Here is a 23,575-nt window from a genome sequence, read left to right as displayed (position 1 = left end):
AACCTGTATTGGTACTCATTTATCAACCTCAAAAGGATGAAAGGCTGAGTTGAGGCGTTTAAGAACAGACTAAATCAGTAACTCACCCCCTGAAGTGTGCGTGAAATAAACCTTTAATGAATCTAGCAATTAGTGTATAGAATTCCAGAAAGACACATTATTTGGTATTCCTATTCTTTCTTATTTAGGGTTTGTGCTGAAAGTGTTAGACTTGTGGAACCCCCTGTTTTTAAAAGAGCCACATGGTACTGGCCACAGCCCAGAAGCGTGCATTAGCAAAAAAAAAAAAACACATTTTTTATTTTTTTATTTTTTTTTAGAGGTCGCAAGGGAGACCACAGCGGTTGCCAGGGAGACCACAGAGGTCTCAGTTGCGACCTCGGGCGACCCCTAAATGATGAGCAAGGTCATTTTTATTTCGGGCACTGGAATATCGGCTGTACTCTGAAAAGCCCCATGCACTGCACTTTCTCTTGCATCTGGCCGGTCAGAAGGTTGGTTAGGAATGGTAGTACGCGTTTTAGGGGGAGTGCATCCCTTTCTGAAGAAGGGGTGCTTTCAGAGGTGCGCTAGTAGTGCTATAGTATACCTTTCATCAAACTCAAAAGGGGGCGTGGTTTGCATAATGTGACAGGTGGCCACGCCCCTTTACCCGGAAGCCCCGCCCTAACCGGATGTCCCGCCCCTTGTGGTGTCCATGGCAACGCATGTCCCGCCTTAGCGGATGTCCCTGTGCTGTAGTGACGTCATGTGTTGTGTTGAGGGGCGTGGTGGTGTAGGAAAGGGCGTTTCTGTGGGGTGATGTCGTGGGTGATGTAATATTTTGGGAGCTAGGCGTGGTCTAGCAGGTGTGGTGACATCACGGGAGTGTCCCTGAAGTTTCCCTAAGGTCTAACCTAACAGTGACGTCATGGCTTGTGTTTAGGGCGTGGTGGTGTAGGAAAGGGTGTTTCCCGTTGGTGATGTCGTGGATGAGGTAATATTTTGGGGGCTAGGCGTGGTCCAGCAGGGATGGTGACATCACGGGCGTGTCCCTGATTTTTTGTAAGGCCTAACCCAATAGTGATGTCATGGCTTGTGTTTAGGGCGTGGTGGTGTAGATAAGGGTGTTTCCCGTTGGTGATGTCGTGGATGAGGTAATATTTTGGGGGCTAGGCGTGTCCTAGCAGGGATGGTGACATCACGGGCGTGTCCCTGAAGTTTTTTCTATGGCCTAACCTAACAGTGATGTCATGGTTTGTATTTAGGGCGTGGTGGTGTAGATAAGGGTGTTTCCCGTTGGTGATGTCGTGGATGAGGTAATATTTTGGGGGCTAGGGGTGTCCTAGCAGGGATGGTGACATCACGGGCGTGTCTCTGAAGTTTTTTCTATGGCCTAACCTAACAGTGATGTCATGGCTTGTGTTTAGGGCGTGGTGGTGTAGATAAGGGTGTTTCCCGTTGGTGATGTCGTGGATGAGGTAATATTTTGGGGGCTAGGCGTGGTCCAGCAGGGCTGATGACATCCTTTTGGGGTCAAGGTCCAGGGTTTTGATGAGATGATGTAGGTATGAAGTTGTGATGTCAGGGGGGCAGGCCGGTGGGCGTTGTGGGTGATGTAGTTGTGGGTCCACCCCTAGGGGTGGAGTATGGTGTATATATACAGAAGGAGCTCTGGAGAGAGGTAGACGGCGCTCTTGGAGTCTGACTGTACTATTTTCATAACGCTTACAATACCCCTGAATCATGAAGCGTTACAGCTACTACTCTAAGAATACAGGAGGGGAAGACGTCAGCAACACCGCTGAAAAGGCTGATAGTCCTAGAAGTCCGACAACAATAATTGCTGTAGCTGATGAGGAATCGCAAGGTCCCACTTATAGTGGAATGGCGTATGAGGATGAGTTGAGCCAAGGCATTTTTTTAATGAATCTGGGTGATATGACACCTCCTGATTCTTATCCATTTAAAGATGCTGATGGTGTAGAGGCTGGTATAATGGATGCAGACTATACAGAGGCCGACCTGAAGGCTATGGACGAAGCTATGAAGACTTCTGAAGAGCCTTTGTATGCGGATCTGGGGGTTTTGGACGAGCTGTTTCCAGATGTAGCCATGACCCCGGAGTTGGAAACAAGCGCTGATGAAGATCGGCTGTTTATGGAGACAGCAGATGCTGTGGAGGCCGGTTTGTCTATGAATGCCGCTGTTGCTATGGAGGCGGAGGCGGAGGGACCTGTTTTGTGTAAATTGGTATGTAGGAAAAGGGGTGTGTGTGTGTGTGTGAACTATGTGTTAAAAAAAAAAAATATATATATATATGTATTGAAGAGTTACATTTCTTTCTTTTTTGAATTGCAGAAAACGGCAGATAAAGTTGACGGTACTGAAAGTCAGCGGTCTTCATTTAATACCGTCAATTTTTACTGTGTGTGCTGTTCAAAAATGATCGAAAGTCCAGCAACACAAGCCCGCAATATGTGTAAGAAGTGTGTTTGTTTAAAGCGCTTTGAAAGTTCTGATGAAGAAGAAGAGGAAGCTATGACTTTTTTGGAAACTTCAACTGTTCAGGCTTTTGCGGCCTGTGTAGTGAAAGTGTGTTTGAAGCGTGATTATTACCGTTGGTGTTATGGACATAAAAGCGATGACCCGCAACAGGATGCTCATGACTGTTTACTTCGGAATTATCACGCTAGAGCAATACGTCGGATATGTTTTCTGTTGAATTCATATAAAGGTTTTCAGCTGCTTAAAGCTGTATATAAAGGCATGGGCATGCGTGTACATGCTAGTATGGAGAGTGTTCTATCTAAAACATGGATAGAGATATACCATTGCCGCAATCCCGAGAAAAAATTGAGATCTTTACACATGGCTGGTCCTGTGCGTTTTAGAAACAGGGTAGCCCGTTTAATGGATAAAGATTTTTGTGACGTATACACTTTTGGGAATCCCCTGAAACCTTGTGTAGCACGCCGTAAACTGTTTTAAAGAGAGAGGAGAAATAAAGAGAGTTTTGTTTCTTATATGTGTATATTTGTTTCTAGGATAAGATTTCTGAAGGGCCAGCAAGGCGTGTGGATCGTAAACTGAAACCGGGCCGTGTATGTGTGGAAAAACTGTTATACGCTATGCTGAAAGAGCGGATATCGGAAATTGCCCCAGATACCCTGAAATATCTACAGATACCTACCCCCCGACCAGAGCCAATTTGTAAAAGTTTGATGTGTATAGGTAACATATGTACCAACACATGGCTCCCGGTATTGGATGAATACTGGCATTTGTACAAATATGATGTGGGTTCTTTATATTTACACCCTAGAGAGGTGTTACAGCAGCTGTTGGAGCAATTGTATGAACATTACTTTAGCATTAAAGGATACGTTTTACAGGACCGCGAATTGTATGAACTTTTAAATGCCTCAAGTGTTCTATGTATACAGAGTTATATGCGGGGGGAACGGGGAGTTTTGTATAATGCTATTTATAAGGCTGCAGAAAAAATATCAAAAAGGGTCACGTTGTGCCAGACGCTATATGTATAAGAGTTGTAATAAAATCATCTTTCAACCATTATGCCTTTGTTTATTTTTTGAAGTGTTTCAGCGGTGAACATCTATTATTGAAGCATGCATGAAAGCTATTATGATGAAAGCGGTGTTGGCAGTTATGGGGGTGTTGATGCTCTTTATAAAAAATTACAACAGGACAAGAAGCCTATCTCACGCGGAGCTGTTAAGGAATGGTTATCTGGTGAAGAGGCATATAGTCTTCATAAAAATGCTAGAAAACGTTTTAACAGAAGAAGAACAGTGGTTTCCCAAATAGACGAACAATGGCAGGGTGATATTGTGGATATGCGGACCTATGGGAAGCAGAACGACGGGGCGCAGTACATCTTGACGATTATTGATATTTTATCAAAATACGCCTTTGCCGAAGTTTTGAAGGATAAGACTGGATCAAGAGTGACGGCAGCTTTTAAACATGTTTTTAGCAAAGGCCGGGTGCCTGTAAAATTACAAACAGATGCTGGTAAGGAGTTTTTAAATAGACCCTTCCAAAATCTTTTAAAACAACATAAAGTGTATCATTTTGTAACGTATAACGAAGTTAAGGCGGCTGTTGTTGAGCGCTTTAATAGAACCTTAAAATCTAAGATTTGGCGATATTTTACAGCAAAGAATACACATCGTTATGTGGATGTATTACAACGTTTCATAGAGGCGTACAACCATAGCTATCATCGCTCTATAAAAATGACTCCAAATTCTGTAACGTCTGAAAATTCTTTAACTGTTTGGAAAAACTTGTACGCTGACATGGTAACGAAGAAGGTCAAGAAACCATCCTTGCGCGTGGGGGACCATGTCCGAGTTTCTAAGCTTAAAGGTGTCTTTACAAAGGGGTATCAGCAATCATTTACGGATGAAATATTTATAGTGACCAAAGTAACTGTGAAAGAGGGGGTTTACATCTATCAGCTGGTTGATTATGATGGTGATGGTGTGAGCGGTAATTTTTATACCGAAGAGTTACAGAAGGTCACCAATGAGCCCCAACGGTTTTATAGGGTTGAGAAAATTCTTCAGAGTAAAGGTAAAGGAAATAAAAAACAAAGTCTGGTAAAATGGACAGGGTGGCCTGAGAAATTTAACAGTTGGGTTAGTGCTTCATCTCTAAAGGATCTACAAAGCAAAGGCGCTCCCTGAGAAGATGGAAAGCAGTGGATTTTATATCACCTTACCCAGTAACGCTTCTCACGATACATTCCCAAACAATGAAATATCAAATTATTGTGTTAAAATGGCTAAACCCGTTGATTTACAAGGATTGTGGGAAGCGGGTCTAATGGAGATTCAATACCCCCATACCTGGGACACTGTGTCTAGAAGAGAGGCCAAATTTACCATCAAACGTGAAGGTCCTATTGAGCTGTTACACGCCAGTTTTCCTCATGGATTTTACAGCAGTATACAAGTTTTGTTGGAGGCTATCAATAAAAGTCTCGCAAACATTGAACGCTATTCTGATATACAATTGTTTCTGGATAAGGTGCAGAGAAAAGTATTTCTAAAATCGACGGATCTTACCACCGAGTTTATATGTAGTGGCAAACTTTTTCGTGTTTTGGGAACCGTTCAACATGTAAAAAGTACTAAAGATTTGGACAAAACACGTGCTGATATTGATGGGGGATTTTACAGTCTTATGATCTACAGTGATATAGTAGAATATCAAAGGGTCGGTGACTCGTATGCCCCGCTAATGAGAACAGCGCAGGTGAAAGGTGAAAATAATGGCATTGTTAATATACAATATATTAAACCTGATTATATACCGGTTTCTAAGAGTCATTTTGACACCATCAATATACAGATAAGGGATGATCAGGGGGAGTTGGTGTCATTTAAATACGGGAAGGTCCTAGTGAAACTACACCTACGTCCTAGGCGCGAAAAAGACTATTAAAAACATGGTATTTATGAAAAACTATGGGGAGCCGTACGTTTATAGGGATTATTACCGCCGACAAGCTGGTTATGGCAATCAACCTTACTTTCAAGGGGCACCCGTTATGTATGGTACGGGTTTCGGAAGTATTTTTAGAAGCCTCTTTCGAAGGGCTATGCCGTTTCTACGAAAGGGGTTTGAATTAGCCAAACCACATGTGAAAACAGCAGCCACAAATATTGCTAAAGATGTGGTGTCTACGGCTACAACATCCATCGCAAATCGATTTAACCAACCACCGCAAGAGGGTTCTGGGCTGGTTTATGTGAAAAACAACACAAACAAAAGAAAAAGGAAATCAGTACACAGATGGGGCCCTCCAGGAATGCATAAAAAACTAGGATCAGCAACAAAAACGGCTCAGAAGAGAAAAAGAACTCGCAAGAACAGATCGGTCAAGAAAAAAAAAAACAGCCCCGGCATTAATATTTTCTAAAAGATGGCGTTCATCCATTGTGCGTCGGGGGAATGTGTGAAATCTGAACTCGATCTGTTTGCTGTACCCCCGACACAAACGAGCATTGAAAACAGCTTTTTCATGGAAGTGGCGCCCCTTGCTGCACTATCTCCGCTAGCACCTATAGAGTTTTATATATCAGGCTCAACAGAGATGTATCTGGATTTAAATGACACGTTACTTTACCTCACTTGTAAAATAACAAAAGCTGATGGATCAGCTATACCCGCAACGGCTAAAGTTGCTACGATTGCTTACCCTGTGGCTACCCTCTTTAATCAAGTGGATATTACGCTAGGCGACCGGCTGATTACACAGAGCGACAACATGTATGCGTACAGGGCCTATATAGAAAGCATTTTGAACTACAGTAATGACGCTTTGGACACTCAGTTTACAGCAGGGCTTTTCTATAAGGACACAGCAGGCCATATGGAGGATTATGCTCTAGATGGGGCTAATGCCGGTTTTATAAAAAGAGCTACACATGCCAGAGGGAGCAGAAATTTTGATTTACTAGGCCGTTTACACTCCGATCTATTTTTCCAGGAGAAACTAATGGTAAACGGCGTTGATCTGAAAATTAAACTTTCTAGAAATAAAGATGCTTTTTGCCTCAACAGCGATGATGCTGAAGCCTACAAGCTGATTATAGTATCAGCTAGTTTATTTATTAAAAGGGTGAATGTGTCGCCCACGGTCAGATTAGCTCATGCTGATGCTCTACAAGTATCAAACTTAAAATATCCGGTGGAGCGGACATCTTTGAAAATTTTCAGTGTTCCAGCGGGTAGCCGTGTCGCCAGTCAAGATAACTTATTCCTTGGACAGTTACCGAAAATAATCATCATTGGTTTTGTGGACAACACAGCTTTTTCCGGGGCTTACGCCAGCAACCCTTTTAATTTTAAACATTACAACATCAACTACGCAGCGCTTTTTAAAGACGGGGTCGTTATACCTTCTAAAGCCTACAGTCCCAGTTTTCAACAAAAAAATACAATTAGGGAGTATTTGGGACTTGTCTCCATCAGCGGTAAACATCTGCATGATAAAGGTTTTGTGATACCCCGGGACGATTATGATGGGGGTTATACTCTCTTAGCTTTTGATTTGAGACCTGATAATACATCAACCGGCCATTATAATCTTATTAGAAATGGTAATCTACGCATAGAAGTACGCTTTGCTGCAAATTTACCCAACACGGTGAATCTAATTATTATGGCTCTATTTGACTCGGTTATGGAACTCAACAATCAACGACAAGTCCTGTACGACATGTAATGGATACTTACCAGATCAAACGTTTTCTAAGTAAAGACAAACACGCTAAGAAAACATTCAAGGGTGTGTATTCATGTGATAACCTTCCAAGAGACATAAGTAATGAGCGACCCATTAGTCTTGTGGCGAACACCGATCCCCATGATCAGGAAGGCACCCATTGGATAGGTATGTTTATAAACAAGGATACAATAACAGTGTTTGACAGCCTGGGGTGTTTCCCAAGCCACCCCATATACAAAGGCGCTATCCTGGACTATGTGAAGGATATAGCACCCGTTATACATTATAATAAAACACCTGTGCAACATCCTGAAGACATCACGTGTGGCCAGCACTCCTGTTACTTTGTATCTAACATGTCTGAGAAACACTCGCTGATAAGGGTTATGCACACCTATTCACTGGACCTCCGGCAAAATGATGTCATGGTTACTGCTTTTGTGAATAAGAACAGCTTTCGGAGATCCCCTGTAAATGTTTTTGATCGTTGGCAAAAATGTACTCTTATTACTAAACCTTAAATTGTGTACACATATAAATAAACACATTTTCTTTTTAATTGAAAGTCTTTTTTGTCTTATTTTTTCATTTATTTAATATTATATAAACATGTTAGACATGATCAAAATGATTAGACATAACGCCTTTGAAAGTATGAATAATATTTTTATTGCAATGAAATTATTATTATTTTTTTTGCAGACTGGAAAAGTAATAATAGTAAAAAAAAAAAAAAAAAAAAAAAAAAAAAAAGATATGCATGTATATACATATTTTACAACGGTTAAAGATTTTGTTAAAGAAAAAATGAGGTTACACGTTAAACCAAGAGGCTCGTTTACTGGCTTTATTTTTTTTTCTTTTTTTTATTGACATTTCAGATGATTCAATAGCTGTTGTTAAAGGTTTGATCTCAGAGTCTTTTAAATTTTCCAACAGTTCGCGATGTCCCATATTTCCAATTAAAGTTGCGGGCAGGTTCACATCGGCAGCTGCTTGCATAAACAGGTCCCAACCTCGAGGTTTTGTGTGTCTTCCAAAAGCCTGAGGGTTGGTAATGCTGCGAACTAAATCGTGAACATTTGATCCTTTAACAACTGTTCCTTTATAGATAAATTCTCCCTTGTTGTTCCATGTTGCCACGTTTTTTTCACTTCCCATTTTGTTCATCAACAGTTCTGCATTTTTCCGATAACGGGGGTTAATAGTGTCCAAAACCTCCATTACGATAGGATCCGGGGCAGAGGTTGATAGGGAGGGCTTAGAGCTAATTGAAGGGTCTTCGGGGGGCATGTACAACATCAGTTTATTTTTCTCATTTTCGACCTGTCTAAAGTATGTTAAGTATTTTTGTAGAATAGTTGAATAGAGCCCCACTTTATCATAGTCTGATAAATCATGCCGCTTTAAAACCTCTTGCATTTCAGAGTCAAGCCTTAAAGTGGCTGATTTTCGGATATCTGCTTCTTCCCGCTTCGGGGTACTTATACCCTCCAACTGACGTTTGTCAACCAAATACATCTTTTGGGCATGCTCCATTAACCACCCCCTAAAAGCCTGGTAATTAGAGGCAATGCCAAACCTAGGAGTGCCCCTATAAAACCCCCAGATTGTTTTAGAAGCTTTCTTTTGGTTTTTATAGACGACCTCTTGTTACTCAGCTTTTTAAGGAGGGTTTTTTTCTTTTTTAAAACGCCTAGTTGCTGGGTGGATAACGGAACGTTACCTTTTATAGTGTTGAAGGCAATCTCTGCTATAGCTGATACTAGATCATCAGAGGCTGAGCACAAAATGGCCTTCCGTTGTTGGGGTGGAGCTGTTACTAGCATTTTAAGAAGAGCAAAATTCCTACGTATACGGGCCGTCATGGTAGCTGGTCGTCGTCGCTAATGAGGAAAGATTGTTTTTCACTGTGGTTTTCTAGACGTCTTTTGTACGTAAACCACGGGTATATCAGGAGGGAAAACACCGGTCCTCAATCTGTAGTCTTCTAAAGTGTTTGTTTTTAGATCCACCAAGAGGTAACCGTAAGGTTTTAAGGTAGCGTCTTCAAAAGCCTCCATAAAAAAACGGGTATTACCCGGGTACATCTGTCTCGCTAGGACGGTTAGTTGATGTTTATCTCTAGGGTTTTTAAACAACACTATATAGCTGGCGTTTAATGTTATGGAGCGGTTGCCCTTTCCGCGGTAGAATAAATTTTGAACAATGTAGCAAATGCTAAGGTTCCTGTGATGTGAGTATTGTGTAAAAGCTTTCTCGATTTCCGAGCTATGCCCTCCTTCCATCATAAGATCATCTACAATAATCATATTAACAAGATTTGGTGGTAGCAAGTGGTCGTCATTCAAAGAATTTGGTAAGCCCTCCACAAACTTCAGATGTGGTATTTTAGATGCCAATTCATTATACAAGGGCTGCCAGCAAGAAAAAAACCAAATAACATTTTCAGGAATGGTATTCATAACAGAGGGTGCGTTTTCTAATAGCTGCTTCATAAAATAGCTTTTACCACAACTAGAAGGTCCCGCTAACACGCATGAAAAAGGGTGTTGTAACCGGGTATCCATCGTATACGTTGTTCCCTTTTCAATAACCATAGGGTAATGTTTTGTAATTAGCAGTAAGCACACGCTTATCAAATACTACCCTCAAGGTTTTTTGCAGCGTTTCACTGCTAATCTCCCATTGTTTCTTTTTACGCACTATTGAAGGTTGATGAACTGTGATATTTTTCGTTATGTTGTTTAAAGAGTATTCTTGCACCAGCTCCTTTAAACTATCAAAATTAATTTTTATACTATTGCTAACATTTAAAGTGATACCCTTTACTTTCATACAGACAACGCTGTTGGATGTCCTATAAGAATAGGTTTTAGGACCTGCAGAAACAAATTCTACAATGTGCTCTCCCGGAGCTAGTTCGCTTGTTAAATTACCTAGATAATCACCCAGGGGTGGGTCCTCGTCACCGGGTGAGCTGACAAAAATAACAGAGTCAGTATCGTGGTACAAACAACGCTCTTGGAGGGCATCCATGACTTTATAAAGCTCCAAACGGGCGTGGGCTGTTGTAAAACATGCAATAAAAATGTTTATGTTGTTGGAGCACGTTGGGAACTCTTTCGCATACTTCCAGCAAAGACACGCTGTTTCCTCATCTATAAACTGTAAGCTTAAAATGTCATAGCCCAGGTCAAAAAGATAAGCGGTCAACTCTTCGGGGTCCGTTATAATGGTTGTGTTTGGAAGGTTGGTTCTTTGTGCAAATTTACCCCATAAGGAATTTAAACACAGTTTAGCTAACTGACGTCTAGAGGGATTGTTTTCAATGAACTCGGGTCTTAACCGTATCCCTTGGTGTTTGTAATACTCGTCTATATACCGCTGTCGGGATTCATCATCCTTGCAACTTTCAGGGTAACCCGACGCTTCCTGTTTGTCTCGAAGAAAAAGACAAATGTATTTTGTGAACAGCTCTACTGTAGCTTTCCCAAAGTGCCATATTTCATAAATTCTACCCAGCCTGTATCCTTTCTGTAAGGCCACTTGTAGCTCAACAGTACACCAGGTACCAGTAATAGAGCGTTCCTCGTCACTGTGTGTGCATTTCTCAGTTTGTTTTGTAGTGGCACAAGTCATACAAAGTGGGAACATTAGTTTTCCAGAAACTCTTTGAGGGAGCACTGGGAAATAAAGTTTTTTAGGGGGGTACACCTGACATTTAATCAGTCCAAAATATTGTTTAACATCTCCAAAATCTTCATAGATAATTTGGGGGTGTCCTAGCGGGTATGGTTTTGAATTGTTAACAAAGGGGTAGAGACTGGTGTAGTCAAAGTAATGTATCTTTTCACCAGGAGCTATCGCGTGGTAAAGTTTAACAGCATTAGTCCTTCCCCCAAAGAGAGCATCACGGGGTTCTAAGGGTTCTGGTAGATTTGTTTGTTTCAAAAAAATGTTTAGCCCCTCATCATTTTTTAGCATATCTGTCCATTCATGTTCCCAAAGTGTAATAACGCGCAAACCCTTGTTTTCAAGAAAATTCTTTTTTAAAAGTGTTCTTCTATGTAAATGGTCATTAGTACAGCCCATCATGGTGTTATAGTCATTTTCCTTATAGCATCGGGGGCACCCATGAAAAAAACAACCGTTAAATTCGTAGGCCAATTCCTCCCCATTTAGACACGCATAACCATCTAAAAAATAGGGACCAATCTTTTTTTCCCCTCCACGCAGGGCATGTTGTATAGGTATACCATCTTGATGGGACAAGTACATCAACCACTGTATAGAAGGGGTAGAAAAACGTTTTTGTTTTCCATGATACAAGTCGATTGGCACTAGAGCTATTGTTTCAGGCTCAAGAAACAGTTGTTTATATATATGCATACACATGCTAGCTAGCGTGATAAAAGTGAATGGATCAACATACGTCACATATTTTAACTCCTCTGGAGTATTGGGTTTTAAAATGTGCTCCTTTCGGGTTAGCTCAATGATACCGTTTCTAAAAATGTTACAGGCTGTTCTCAAAATATTAACATCTTCGTGACAATACCTTTTTAGCTCCCTCTTAAAATCAAAAACATCTTTACGGGCCTCTGAGTACCATTTTAGAAATGCCTCCTTTTCTTCAGACATCATAAATTCTGAACCATAGCACTCCACAGGAGGAATAGGACCTACATAGTTTTGATTCTGCTGGGTATTAAAAAAATGCGGAAAATAACCTTTCGACCCTGGAAATCCAAAAGCTTTAGGCAACTTACTTAACTTCATAGGCAAAAAATTTAAGCTGTCAATAAACCTAATTTTAAAGGGTATTACCTCTAAAAGTTTTAGCTTTGCACCATTCATAACCAGTTTGACTGCTACTCGTTCTTTAATCATTTCATGTATCAAAAAGAAGGAATCATACCCCTGACTGTTGTGTGCCAGAAAGCTATACCCCCTAAATTTCTCATCCAAGAAATTAGTAATAAAACGCTTAATGCAGTCTATACCATAAAAGGACCACGTCTTATCACCCGTCAAATGTTTGGCATAAACATAGTTTGGGACGTGTATGCCTGTCTCTTGCATACACTCTATATCAAACACAATGTAATCCTCAGTTTTAGCCACATCTTTTGGAACGGTCATGTAACACAAATGGTCCTCCATTGAAACAACTTCAATTTTACATCTAGGGCAAATTTTACCACGGCATTCATGATTAACATTTATAAAGCGACCGCATGAAACACAGTCTGTTTTCAAATAACATTGGGCTAAACCCTGCGCTGCTTTCTCAATGTGTTTTTTAAGGCATTGTTCAGACCGGGCAAAAGTTTTACATTTGGGACATTTAAACTTTGATTCGTCCAACACAAGACACCCATCTCTTTGACACATGTGACAATGTAATCTACATTTGTGAGCCATTCGATTGTTGTATATATGACAACAAAAAGGACATAAATTCTTTACCCCTAGAAAAGCTTGTAGGTTTAAAATGCCGTAATAGTGTTTTTCATGATGTAAAAGGTAGACAGTGTTTTTATTAGAAGTGTCACCCTGGGGAAAATATTTCCAAATCCGATCTTCATTATACAAAATTTTGATCGGCACCCCAAAGTAATCTTCAAATAGACACACTTCATTAAAACCAACCATGACGTCAGGGGGTATACCCAGAGTCTGGTGGACCTCTAAAGCCTTTCTTTGTATGTAACCGTCAGTAACAGTTCTAGGCTCCAGCAGACCTATGATACTAGCAGCCATACATATATTTAAGTCCCCATAGTTAAAATCCAAAAGCCAACGCTTCTTCTTAGCCACAATCATACTGTAGAGTGTTTTCTTTAATGGCCTGTACACGCCACCCTCTCTAGATCTAACAACCACAGTTACAATTCTTAAGGGTTCCGTTACAAGAAGCTCAGCCTTACTTTGTAGCAAACGGCCAATGTTTTCTAAAAACTCTAAAACATCAAACACCTGTCGGTGGGTTCGTCTGGTAAAAAGAGGTCTATTTAAAGTAGAACTGTCTAAACGGATCTGGACAAAGTCATTAGGACTAGCAGATTCCAAAATGTGGGAAACAAGCCTCTCAACCGATTCTGTTATCAGTAATAGCGCGTGACCTGTTGATGTTATCCTATCTAGATTCATAAAACGAAAAACTTCATAGTATTCAACACTTTTATATTTTGGTATATCATGATGGTAAGTTCCCAAACTCTGTAAAAAAACAGTTTCTGTATCAGACGTGTCAGGTGTATCTGGAGAGTGAAGATCTAAATCTTTCTTTGCACGGCGGGTAATGATAGCTTTTGCTTTTTTTAAGCGTTTCAAAAACATTTTCCTCTGTCTCCTCGAGCGAAGCCATTTTAAACGCAAGGCCTTTGTACCTTTTACAGATAATTGTGGTATGTCTACAGGCTTAGGGGGTGTATGCACATCTTCCAAACCATACCCTATGGTGCTAGGGGATGTCATTACATCTATACCATTTGTGGACTTCCCAGGACCTAACACCGTCCTTAATGCTGTTATAGGGATTGTCAACTGATTTGGAACAGCCCTAGCTTTATTTTTTAAAGACTGCTTTTTATAGTCTTGGGCCAGTACATTGGTTTTAGATTTTATCTTAAACAAAAGGTGTTTGGCCTTACAAACACCTCGACGTGTATCAATTAAAGCTTTTTTAGTACCCTTTTGCTTTAATCTATACTTCTGGCAGCCTAAGTTTACTTTCTTCTGTATACCTGGTAAATGTTTTCCTTTTTCACTATTTAATACATCTACATCAAATAATCGCTTAGCAGTGTCACCCCTTTTATAACAGGGAACCGTCACCCGGGCGGCTGATGTGTTAACATGTTTAAAAGTATGTCGGGGAGACAACGGTTTATTATCAAGCTTCTGAAAATTGTTCACTGCACACATCCGTTTGTTTACACCATTAGGCCCTGTGCTTGAAAGATCTAACGGCTTAGGGGGGTCATTTAACCTACAAATAACAGAGGCATATATAAATTCTTCACAAGCTAATTTTATGTGGGAGTCTGAGTTAACTATAATAGGCTCTTTTACAGGAGGATTTACAACAGGCTCTTTTAGAGGTGGATTTACAATAGGCTCTTTTACAGGTGAGTCTATAATTATTATAACAGGTTCAGAAGCACGAGCTGTTGGTATATCTGGTACCAAAGGGACCTGTTTCAAATTCTGGAAAATATCAGCACCCTGCTCACTGTTGGGGCTTGTAGGTAAACACGTATATGGTATTGAATAATCTCCACAATCCAGAGACTGTTGCCTAATGGTATCCTGTATTGGGTCTAAAGCAGGAAAATCTCCAAGAGGGTCTTTTATAGGGGAGTCTATAATTATTATAACATTTTCAGAATCAGGGGCTATTGGTACACCTGGTACCTCCAACGCTGGTTCTAAATTTTGGGGAATATCAACATACCTCTCACTGCTGGGGATTGTGGGTGAATAGGTATGGGGCGGTGTACAGTATCCATAATCAGGAGACCGTGCCCTAACGACGGCCTGTATTGGGTCTAAAGGGGCTACTACCTTTAAAGAGGAAAACACATTAGACGGGGTAATATCGCCACAACCTCTTCTCTCCAGCGGCGCTCTATTAGCTGATGGGTCTATAGGTGGTATAACCTTTACACGAGACCTTGTTTTTTTATCACATCTAACAGACCGGACCTGAGGGGGATCAGCCGGAGTTACCTGAATACTTTGATCTTCCACAGCTTCACAGTTAGTCATATTTAAAACTGGTTGAACCCCTTTAAACCGTACATCTTTTTTCAAACTTAGTTTAGAGTTTTTTAAACATTTTTGGAGCCCCAAACACTCCTGATAACCCCCCTCCCTTGTTGTGCTAAAGTGTTCTGTGTAGGGCTGACCTGTTTTCTTCACACGAGTCGTTGGTGGGACCGCAAAGGGCGTAAGCGCAACACTAGACCCTAAAAATAAACATAATTAAAAGAACATTACAAACTCGAAGCAAAAGCCTATTCCTTATAAACATACACCATCCTATAACCTAATACATGCTTCCTTTTAAAACAATGAAATCAAATAAACACCTATAATAATATATCCCCTAGATACCTTTATAAACCTTTAATCTTTTAAGCTAGCAAGCATAAATAACATACCTTGCGTGCTGTCCCCTGAATAGGTCCTTTTCAAAATCCCCTTAAAATGCTCTAAGGTCTGGCCTGTTTTTTTCACACGATCGGCGGCCTGCCATCCAGAGGTACCATGTGCTAATCCTTTAGACTTCTTCACAACACTAGACCCTAAAAAATTGACCATAACATAATCAGATACATGTTTACAAAACTAAAACATAAGTATGATTCCTTATAACCAAAGAAGCTCATAAATCCTATTAATTGTTTCCTTCTAAAGATACAAAACCCATAAAAAATAAAAAATAAACTATCATAAGCCTTAAAGCTGCTAAGCAAACATAAATCACGTACCATGCGTATCCACCTCTAAACGCTTTCTTTTCGGCTGACCCTCAACATGTTCTGCTTTTCCCAACAATTGTAAATCTACATAAAAACATTATAACATTAATCCTTACATACTGCAGCCAAACACACACAAACACACACACACCACTATAAAATTAATTGGATTACCTTCCGTACACGTCTGTGTGTCTTCCACAAGTTTAGAATTTGCAGCATTTACATGCTTCCTCTTTCGGGAAGCCTTTTTCCCATAAACACGGTCTACTATAATGTTAATACATAAGCATACATTTTTAATTCATATGTGATTATACCTTGAACCCTGATATCCTAAGACTTCAGGTGTTCAAATAAAAAAACACTCTAAAATATCATTTACAAAACACACATGTCTAAATACATAAGCCGCCTCGTGTCTTCACACAGTGTAACAAACGCACCATAACCAAATACAAACTAAAAAAATTCTGTTTAAAGGTTGCACCCTCCACTTATAAGCAAACCATGTTAAAATTCCTGCGTGTGTTACTTTTTTACTTAAAACATAATTTTCATAAAAACCATTAACTTGTAACCCAAATGATCCATTTTAAAAAGTTACAATGACCATGTTCATTTATACACTGCTGTTCAATATTTATCCACGGTGTCCTGGTCAGAGAAAAAATCAATAGTATAAACACACGTGTCTAAATACATAAGTCGCAACGTGTCTTTACACAGTGTAACAATCGCACCACAGCCAAATACAAACTGAAAATACCGTTTAAAGGTTGCACCCTCCACTTATAAGCAAACCCTGTTAAAATTCCTGCGTGTATTACTTTTTTACTTAAAACATAATTTACATAAAAGCCATTAACTTGTAACCCAAATGATCCATTTAAAAAGTTACGATGGCCCTGTTCATTTATACACTGCTGTTCAATATTTATCCATGGTGTCCTGGTCAGAGAAAAAAATCAATATTATAGATTGGCTAGTCAAATACAGCTTCTTTTTTTTTTACTTTGCACGGGTCCCATAAGCATTGAAACATCTTTATTTTATCTAAAGTATCATGTGGCCGCTGTTTTCTTTTTTTTTTTTTTTTCATTCATATCTAGAAAATATATTTTATTTGAATAGGCTCAAATAATTGTCTATCCACCCTACATTTAAAACTCTTAAATTCACAATTCTAAAACAACGAATGCCTGAAACCTTTCAAAAACTCAAAGTCCATCGCTCTCCACCGCGTGTCTAACTAATCAATATTAGAGATTACCCACACATATATCCTTTACAAAGCGGCACACAACAAACAGGTTTTAAGCATCCACATTACCTTGTAAAGCGCCTATGTTCTCATCTTTAGCTGTATCTAATATAAATAAAACATACAGTATAGCTTTATTAGCCTCATACACAAACCTAAATACAATTCTTTTGGTTCTGCAGAACCTCCTACTTTTACATTGCCTTTTGTTTTATTCACAGAATTCTTTCAAACAATTTACCTTTTTCCAAGTATAACAGTAATTCTACACTTATAAAACAAAATACACATACCCTTGTCTAATATTTTTTGGCAGTCAAATTCATCGTAAAAGGACGGTGCTTCGTATCTCTAAATAAAAGGAATCAATAATTATACACCTTAAATCATTTTTAAAGATAAAAAAAAAAAAAAAAAAAAATGCACTTACTTCGTTTCCAAACTCCATGACTTCAGGCGCAAAAGTGTAAATGAAAAGGCAGCTTTCCTGTTACCGGTATATTTATAACCTAGACTGTTTAATGTTTAGCTAGTCAGCCCACTTTATATCAATTTACATAGAAACGTATATCGTCAGAGACAAGACCCTAACCTCTTAGATCTGCGGACGTGGCCTTTTCCAAATGGTACACGTACACTCTACAAATACATACAATGACACGGCTTAAAATTCCATGTTCCATACAAAACGAAAGTAAGACTTCTTTTACAAACATGAGCCATTGCTACACATCAGAGTGCGACCGAAATATTGATCGTTCCCTCAGCGTCACAAAGCTTCTTTAAAAACACCAGTTAACTCTACATTGCCTGGATGATTCATCCATAAAAACCAAAGCTTTTTTTTTTTTTTTTTTTCTTCACCACATTTTACCACAACACAGCTCAACTTTTATAACTGTTAATCTTTTGTTATTTTGTAAACACACACACACACACACACACACACACACACACACACACACACACACACACACACACACACCCAAACACACAGCCGCACACAACCAAACACACAGCCACACACAGCCACACACACAACCACACACACACACACACACACACACACACACACACACACACACACACACACACACACACAGCCACACACACACACACACACACACCCAAACATACACAGACACACACACACATATATATACCTAAACTTACAGGTTTTATAAATATATTTATCATTTAAAAAACATCCATAGCCCACCTAATCATAGGGTCAGACCATGCATACTAGCGCAAACCCCAAGAGCGCCGTCTACCTCTCTCCAGAGCTCCTTCTGTATATATACACCATACTCCACCCCTAAGGGTGGACCCACAACTACATCACCCACAACGCCCACCGGCCTGCCCCCCTGACATCACAACTTCATACCTACATCATCTCATCAAAACCCTGGACCTTGACCCCAAAAGGATGTCATCAGCCCTGCTGGACCACGCCTAGCCCCCAAAATATTACCTCATCCACGACATCACCAACGGGAAACACCCTTATCTACACCACCACGCCCTAAACACAAGCCATGACATCACTGTTAGGTTAGGCCATAGAAAAAACTTCAGAGACACGCCCGTGATGTCACCATCCCTGCTAGGACACCCCTAGCCCCCAAAATATTACCTCATCCACGACATCACCAACGGGAAACACCCTTATCTACACCACCACGCCCTAAATACAAACCATGACATCACTGTTAGGTTAGGCCATAGAAAAAACTTCAGGGACACGCCCGTGATGTCACCATCCCTGCTAGGACACGCCTAGCCCCCAAAATATTACCTCATCCACGACATCACCAACGGGAAACACCCTTATCTACACCACCACGCCCTAAACACAAGCCATGACATCACTATTGGGTTAGGCCTTACAAAAAATCAGGGACACGCCCGTGATGTCACCATCCCTGCTGGACCACGCCTAGCCCCCAAAATATTACCTCATCCACGACATCACCAACGGGAAACACCCTTTCCTACACCACCACGCCCTAAACACAAGCCATGACGTCACTGTTAGGTTAGACCTTAGGGAAACTTCAGGGACACTCCCGTGATGTCACCACACCTGCTAGACCACGCCTAGCTCCCAAAATATTACATCACCCACGACATCACCCCACAGAAACGCCCTTTCCTACACCACCACGCCCCTCAACACAACACATGACGTCACTACAGCACAGGGACATCCGCTAAGGCGGGACATGCGTTGCCATGGACACCACAAGGGGCGGGACATCCGGTTAGGGCGGGGCTTCCGGGTAAAGGGGCGTGGCCACCTGTCACATTATGCAAACCACGCCCCCTTTTGAGTTTGATGAAAGGTATACTATAGCACTACTTGCGCTTAACGACCCCCCCCCCAGCATCCCATACACTCAGTAGTGCATGAGGTCCCATAATGCCTACACAAAGGCACTTCAGCATGAGGTTTTCCTTTTGTAACTCTGCCCTAACAAACTAGGCGCATTTCTCCCAACTTGGAAATGATTAGGAAATTGGGAGAGATCGTGTGTGTGTGTGTGTGTGTGTGTGTGTGTGTGTGTGTGTGTGTTTTAAATCTAACACCAGAGTAGGGCTTTGCTTCTCTGTGATTTAGAGCCAACTCCGTCTGATGTTCAAATCTGGCCTTGTGAATAAACCAAGGCTTGTCTCTGCTGCTTCTTGCTCCCAGAGGGGCTAATTTTGCATCAAGCTGGGCTCCTGCAAAGTTCTTCCTGGCCTGACTTTCTGCTTTGAAGCTGGCTAAGCAAGTCCGAAAAGTGTCAAAGAAAATGCCCTCCAGCATAGCTCCACTCCAGGGTTCATGAAATAAGGTCAGGCAATTACCAAACAAAACTCAAATAATACACTACAACAAAAACAGAGCGAGAAAACATTTTTTTAAATTGTCTTTTTATAAATAAAGTATGTCTGGCTGAGTGGGTCGGCCTCAGAGTTGGAGAAATCCAAGCAGGTTCTGTGTGTCTGCAATTGGAGTACCCTTATTATTATTATTATTATTATTATTATTATTATTATTATTATTATTATTATTGTTATTGTTATTATTAATATGGTATTTATTGAGCGCAGACCTAGGTTCCAGAAGCAACGGAGTGCTTTACAGAGGTATACAACAGTACAGAAGCATAACGGAGTACTTTTCAGAGGTAACAACAGAACAGATAAACATTGTGGGGTAGGATACAGAGAGGCAGAGGGGAGGGGTACAGCTGTAACTGGGGTGGGGAGCACAGAGGCCAGGGTGGCGTTTAGGGACTCAGTTGGCGCGAGGGGCGATGTGATGCCTAGGTGTTCAGGAGGAGCGACTCCTTGAAGAGGTGGGTATTGAGTTATTTTCTGAATTCTAGAAACGTGGGGGCAGGACTGATGCTGATGGGGAGGAGTTTCCATAGTATTGAGGTATAGGCAGAGAAGGCTTGCATGCTGGTCCTTTCCTTTTTTGCAGAAGACGATTTCAAGTCTGCATGTGTCCTGGCTTCTGGTGGTGCGCTGTCCGCCGGAGATGCTGCGTTTTTCGGTGAGGTAGCCGGGCTACTTGAGGGTGACTGCCTTATAAATGGTGCGGCAAGACTTGAAGGTAATTTGAGCATGCAGTGGGAGCAAGTGAAGGTCGATGAGGGCCGGGGTGATGTGGTTGGATCTGCATAGACCCTTGATTAGGCATGCAGCCGCATTTAGGATACTTCTCAGGGTCACAAGGGAGGACGACGGGAGGCCTTCGAGGAGTGCATTGCCCCCATCCAGGAGGGATAGGACCAGTGCTTGAACGGTGCATCTAAAGCTGTCCAGAGGGAGGAGGGGTTTGACTTTCCCCATGAGGGAGAGCTGATACCAAGCTGCCTGAGCTTTCTTAGCTATGCGTGTCTTGGAGGAGCGGTATTTGTTGATGTGGACCCTAAGGGACCTGATGCAGGAGCTGAGCTCGGGTGGGAGGCCCTCAGAGTTCAAGTATGCACTGGACATCCAAGACTGGATCAGCAAAAGGGTTTGAGCCTATGGATGTCCTTGATGGAACAGATCTTGAGGTATAGCTCTGTGTCATTGGCGTATTGGAGGATGTGGATGTTTTATGTGGAAGAGGAAGAGTTGGGCAAGAGACGCCTTTGATCCAAGAGTTAACAGCAGAAAGGAGGAGGCAGGGCTAAAACGGTGGGTGGGGCTTAGCCCATGTGACCTAGATCCACTTTCACTTCTTATCAACTGCTGGAGGGCTGCTTAAGTAGGGAAAAAGGATGATAAAAAAGAATGGCACCAACAGTTTCAAGCCACATGACCTAGTACCTGCACAGCAACTGTGATTAGGTGTGGCCTAGTCATCCATAGGGTGAGCTAAAAGCGACATAACACCTTTAGTATTGGCCCTTCAGCCAGAGTCATTTCTTGGCATCAACCTATTTATGGAGAGTTATAGGGAGGGCCAAGTGAGCAGGGAAGGGACAGCCATAACAAGGGAGATGATGAGAAAAAATAGATGACAAAAGAGGAATTTGGCAAGGGAGAGGAGGGAGTGAGGGTTCACCAGCTGGAAGCTGGGTAAAGGGGCAATAAAGGAGGTGGCGGGGGATGCCGAGGAAAGGGCAGATGAGTACAAAAAAGAACAGAGGAAGGGAGCAGGTCTCTTTCGACGGGTTTTGTTGCAGGTTTCAGAAAGAAGTTACAATGAGATGCTTGGAGGGAAAGGGGAGCATGTGGGAAGCAGCAAGGCATCCTGCGAGGGATGGACTTTCAGTCATGATGTCTAGACCTGACCATTATGGAAGAAAACAACAGCAGCACAGGGGAAGCCTGCAATTGCTGAAGGACTGGGCATGTTAAAGAGAATGCAGTGAACTCTAACCCATGCAGATGCACCGGGAAAGGGCACTGTGAGCTGGAAGGGAATATGCTGTAAGTTAATGGTGACTGGAAGTAAGGGACTGGTCATAGGGGGAAGGACAGTGAGGTTCCAGAAGTGACATGTTTCACCTACAAGTAATTGTTCAGGATCTGGAAGTGGCTTAGAGCAGCAAAAAAGTAATAATTGGCAGTACAAAAGTGGCATGGTCTCCACGAGAAAATGATGGTGGTATCCAGATGTGGCGTGGGTCACCCAGAAGTGATGGTCCAGAAGTAGTGGGAGTCACGGGGGTGTATAATTCGGGCCCAGAAGTGGTGCGGGTCACCCAGAAAAGGTGGTCCAGAAGTAGCGTCAGTCACCCAGATTTATAATTAGGGTCCAGAGTGGTGCTGGTCACCCAAAAGAACTTACTGCAAAGAACCTTTGACAGCAGATTTTCCACACCATGCAGCACTCCATGTGAGGACATTTGATGGAAATGGCCTGAGGTGTGCAAACATGTAGACCAGGCTTAATCTCTGCATGTTTCACCACCTCCAGGAAATGCTAACCTTGGACAAAAAGGAGAGTTCTGTATTAGTACCCAGACACATAAAAAGGTTTATTGAAAGAGTTACTGTATGAGCTCCAAGAAAAGATTAATGAGGTCTTCAGGAAGAAGAACTAAAGTTCGCTGAATAAGCGTCAAGGGGAGTCCTGTCAAACAACAGTAACAATAGGAGCTCCCAGAATGAGAGATAACAGTCATGAGGAATTCATAATCAACTGATGTGACATCATCGGTTATGGTGATGCATCCAAATGATTTTATTTATTTATTGGGTATTTATAATGTGCATATACATAAAGTAATTTGAGGCGCAACAAGACAAGCGAGTGGGGGAACAGTGAGAACAAAACAAAAAACGATCCTACTAGGCCCTGTCACATTCAGATCATGCAAGTGCAGTAAAGAGAAGTGCAGGGGAGTGCCAGTCAGGGTGGAAGGACACGTGAGAAAAGCAAGTGCCAGGGGAGGACAGGTGGACAGAGTCAGGGGAAAGCAGAGAGTGCAGGGGAAGGAAGGTCCACGAGCTAAGTGCAAGGAAAGGGGCTGGAAGGGTTAAAAGGGTGCAGGCCCAGACAAGCAAGTTCAGGGGGAGGGGCCCGGAAGTGCAAATGCAGGTTGAGGGGGGTCACGGGAGACCAAGGGCAGGGGTAGACTGCATTATGGGGACCTGGTGCCCTGTAAGACTCTGAAGGAACCAAGCAGCCAGTCAAGAGAAGGCAGAGACATTAGCAAGGGGGGGGGGGGTAATACGAGGAAAAGAAGGTCTTGAGAAGCTTCCAAAACTTAAGGCCATCTGGCTCAAGTCTGAGAGGGTAAGGCAGAGAGATCTACCCCCACCATCTGCAGAGAGTTAGAGCTAGACGACTGAAGGGCTCTAGCAGGGAGGTATTTAGGGAGAGAGAGTTGGATGTGGAGGGGTCCCAGGCCCTAGAAAGCCTTGTGGATGATGCAGAGTGTCTTGAACTTGATCCACACAGCAACCAAGGGCAACCTTTTCTCTGCAAGGATTTTTTAAAATTTAATTTGGGTTGCAGTAGGGTTTGGCCAGAGGGAGCCTCACATTTTGTTATTGGCGAATAATTCCCTCATACCCCCACTCAGCACTGTATGCACTGTTGCCCATGGGGGGAGAACAGGTGGTGGAAAAGGGAATCAAGGT

The 23,575-nt window shown here is 41.8% G+C and overlaps 2 protein-coding genes across 2 annotated transcripts; one reads left to right on the top strand and one right to left on the bottom strand.

Annotated features, from left to right (window-relative positions):
- Positions 1-5,935: 5,935 nt before the first annotated feature.
- On the top strand, positions 5,936-7,240 carry LOC138579904 (uncharacterized protein F54H12.2-like). Its single transcript, XM_069650132.1, has one exon. It carries the CDS (start codon positions 5,936-5,938, stop codon positions 7,238-7,240), a length of 1,305 nt encoding a protein of 434 aa, XP_069506233.1.
- Positions 7,241-9,150: 1,910 nt separating this feature from the next.
- Positions 9,151-15,625, bottom strand: LOC138579903 (uncharacterized). Its single transcript, XM_069650131.1, has 3 exons — positions 15,415-15,625; positions 13,982-15,219; positions 9,151-9,660 (listed from the first exon to the last, which is right to left on the bottom strand). The coding sequence occupies exons 1-3, from the start codon at positions 15,572-15,574 to the stop codon at positions 9,151-9,153; spliced, it is 1,908 nt and encodes a 635-aa protein (XP_069506232.1). The 5' UTR covers positions 15,575-15,625.
- Positions 15,626-23,575: the final 7,950 nt, after the last annotated feature.

The sequence above is a fragment of the Ambystoma mexicanum genome, chromosome 3p (assembly GCF_040938575.1).
Source record: "Ambystoma mexicanum isolate Mex_15411 chromosome 3p, UKY_AmexF1_1, whole genome shotgun sequence".
Taxonomy (NCBI): Eukaryota; Metazoa; Chordata; class Amphibia; order Caudata; family Ambystomatidae; genus Ambystoma; species Ambystoma mexicanum.
Note: the sequence above shows the minus strand (reverse complement) of the source record. Positions and strands in the feature narration are given on the sequence as shown.

Coding starts and splice junctions, on each gene's coding strand:
- LOC138579904 (XM_069650132.1), top strand. CDS start 5,936: ATGGCGTTCATCCATTGTGCGTCGGGGGAATGTGTGAAATCTGAACTC.
- LOC138579903 (XM_069650131.1), bottom strand. CDS start 15,574: ATGGTCAATTTTTTAGGGTCTAGTGTTGTGAAGAAGTCTAAAGGATTA. Junction 15,220..15,414: donor TTCAGGGGACAGCACGCAAG/GTATGTTATTTA, acceptor GTTTATTTTTAG/GGTCTAGTGTTGCGCTTACG. Junction 9,661..13,981: donor TACCAGGTATACAGAAGAAA/GTAAACTTAGGC, acceptor TCTTGCTGGCAG/CCCTTGTATAATGAATTGGC.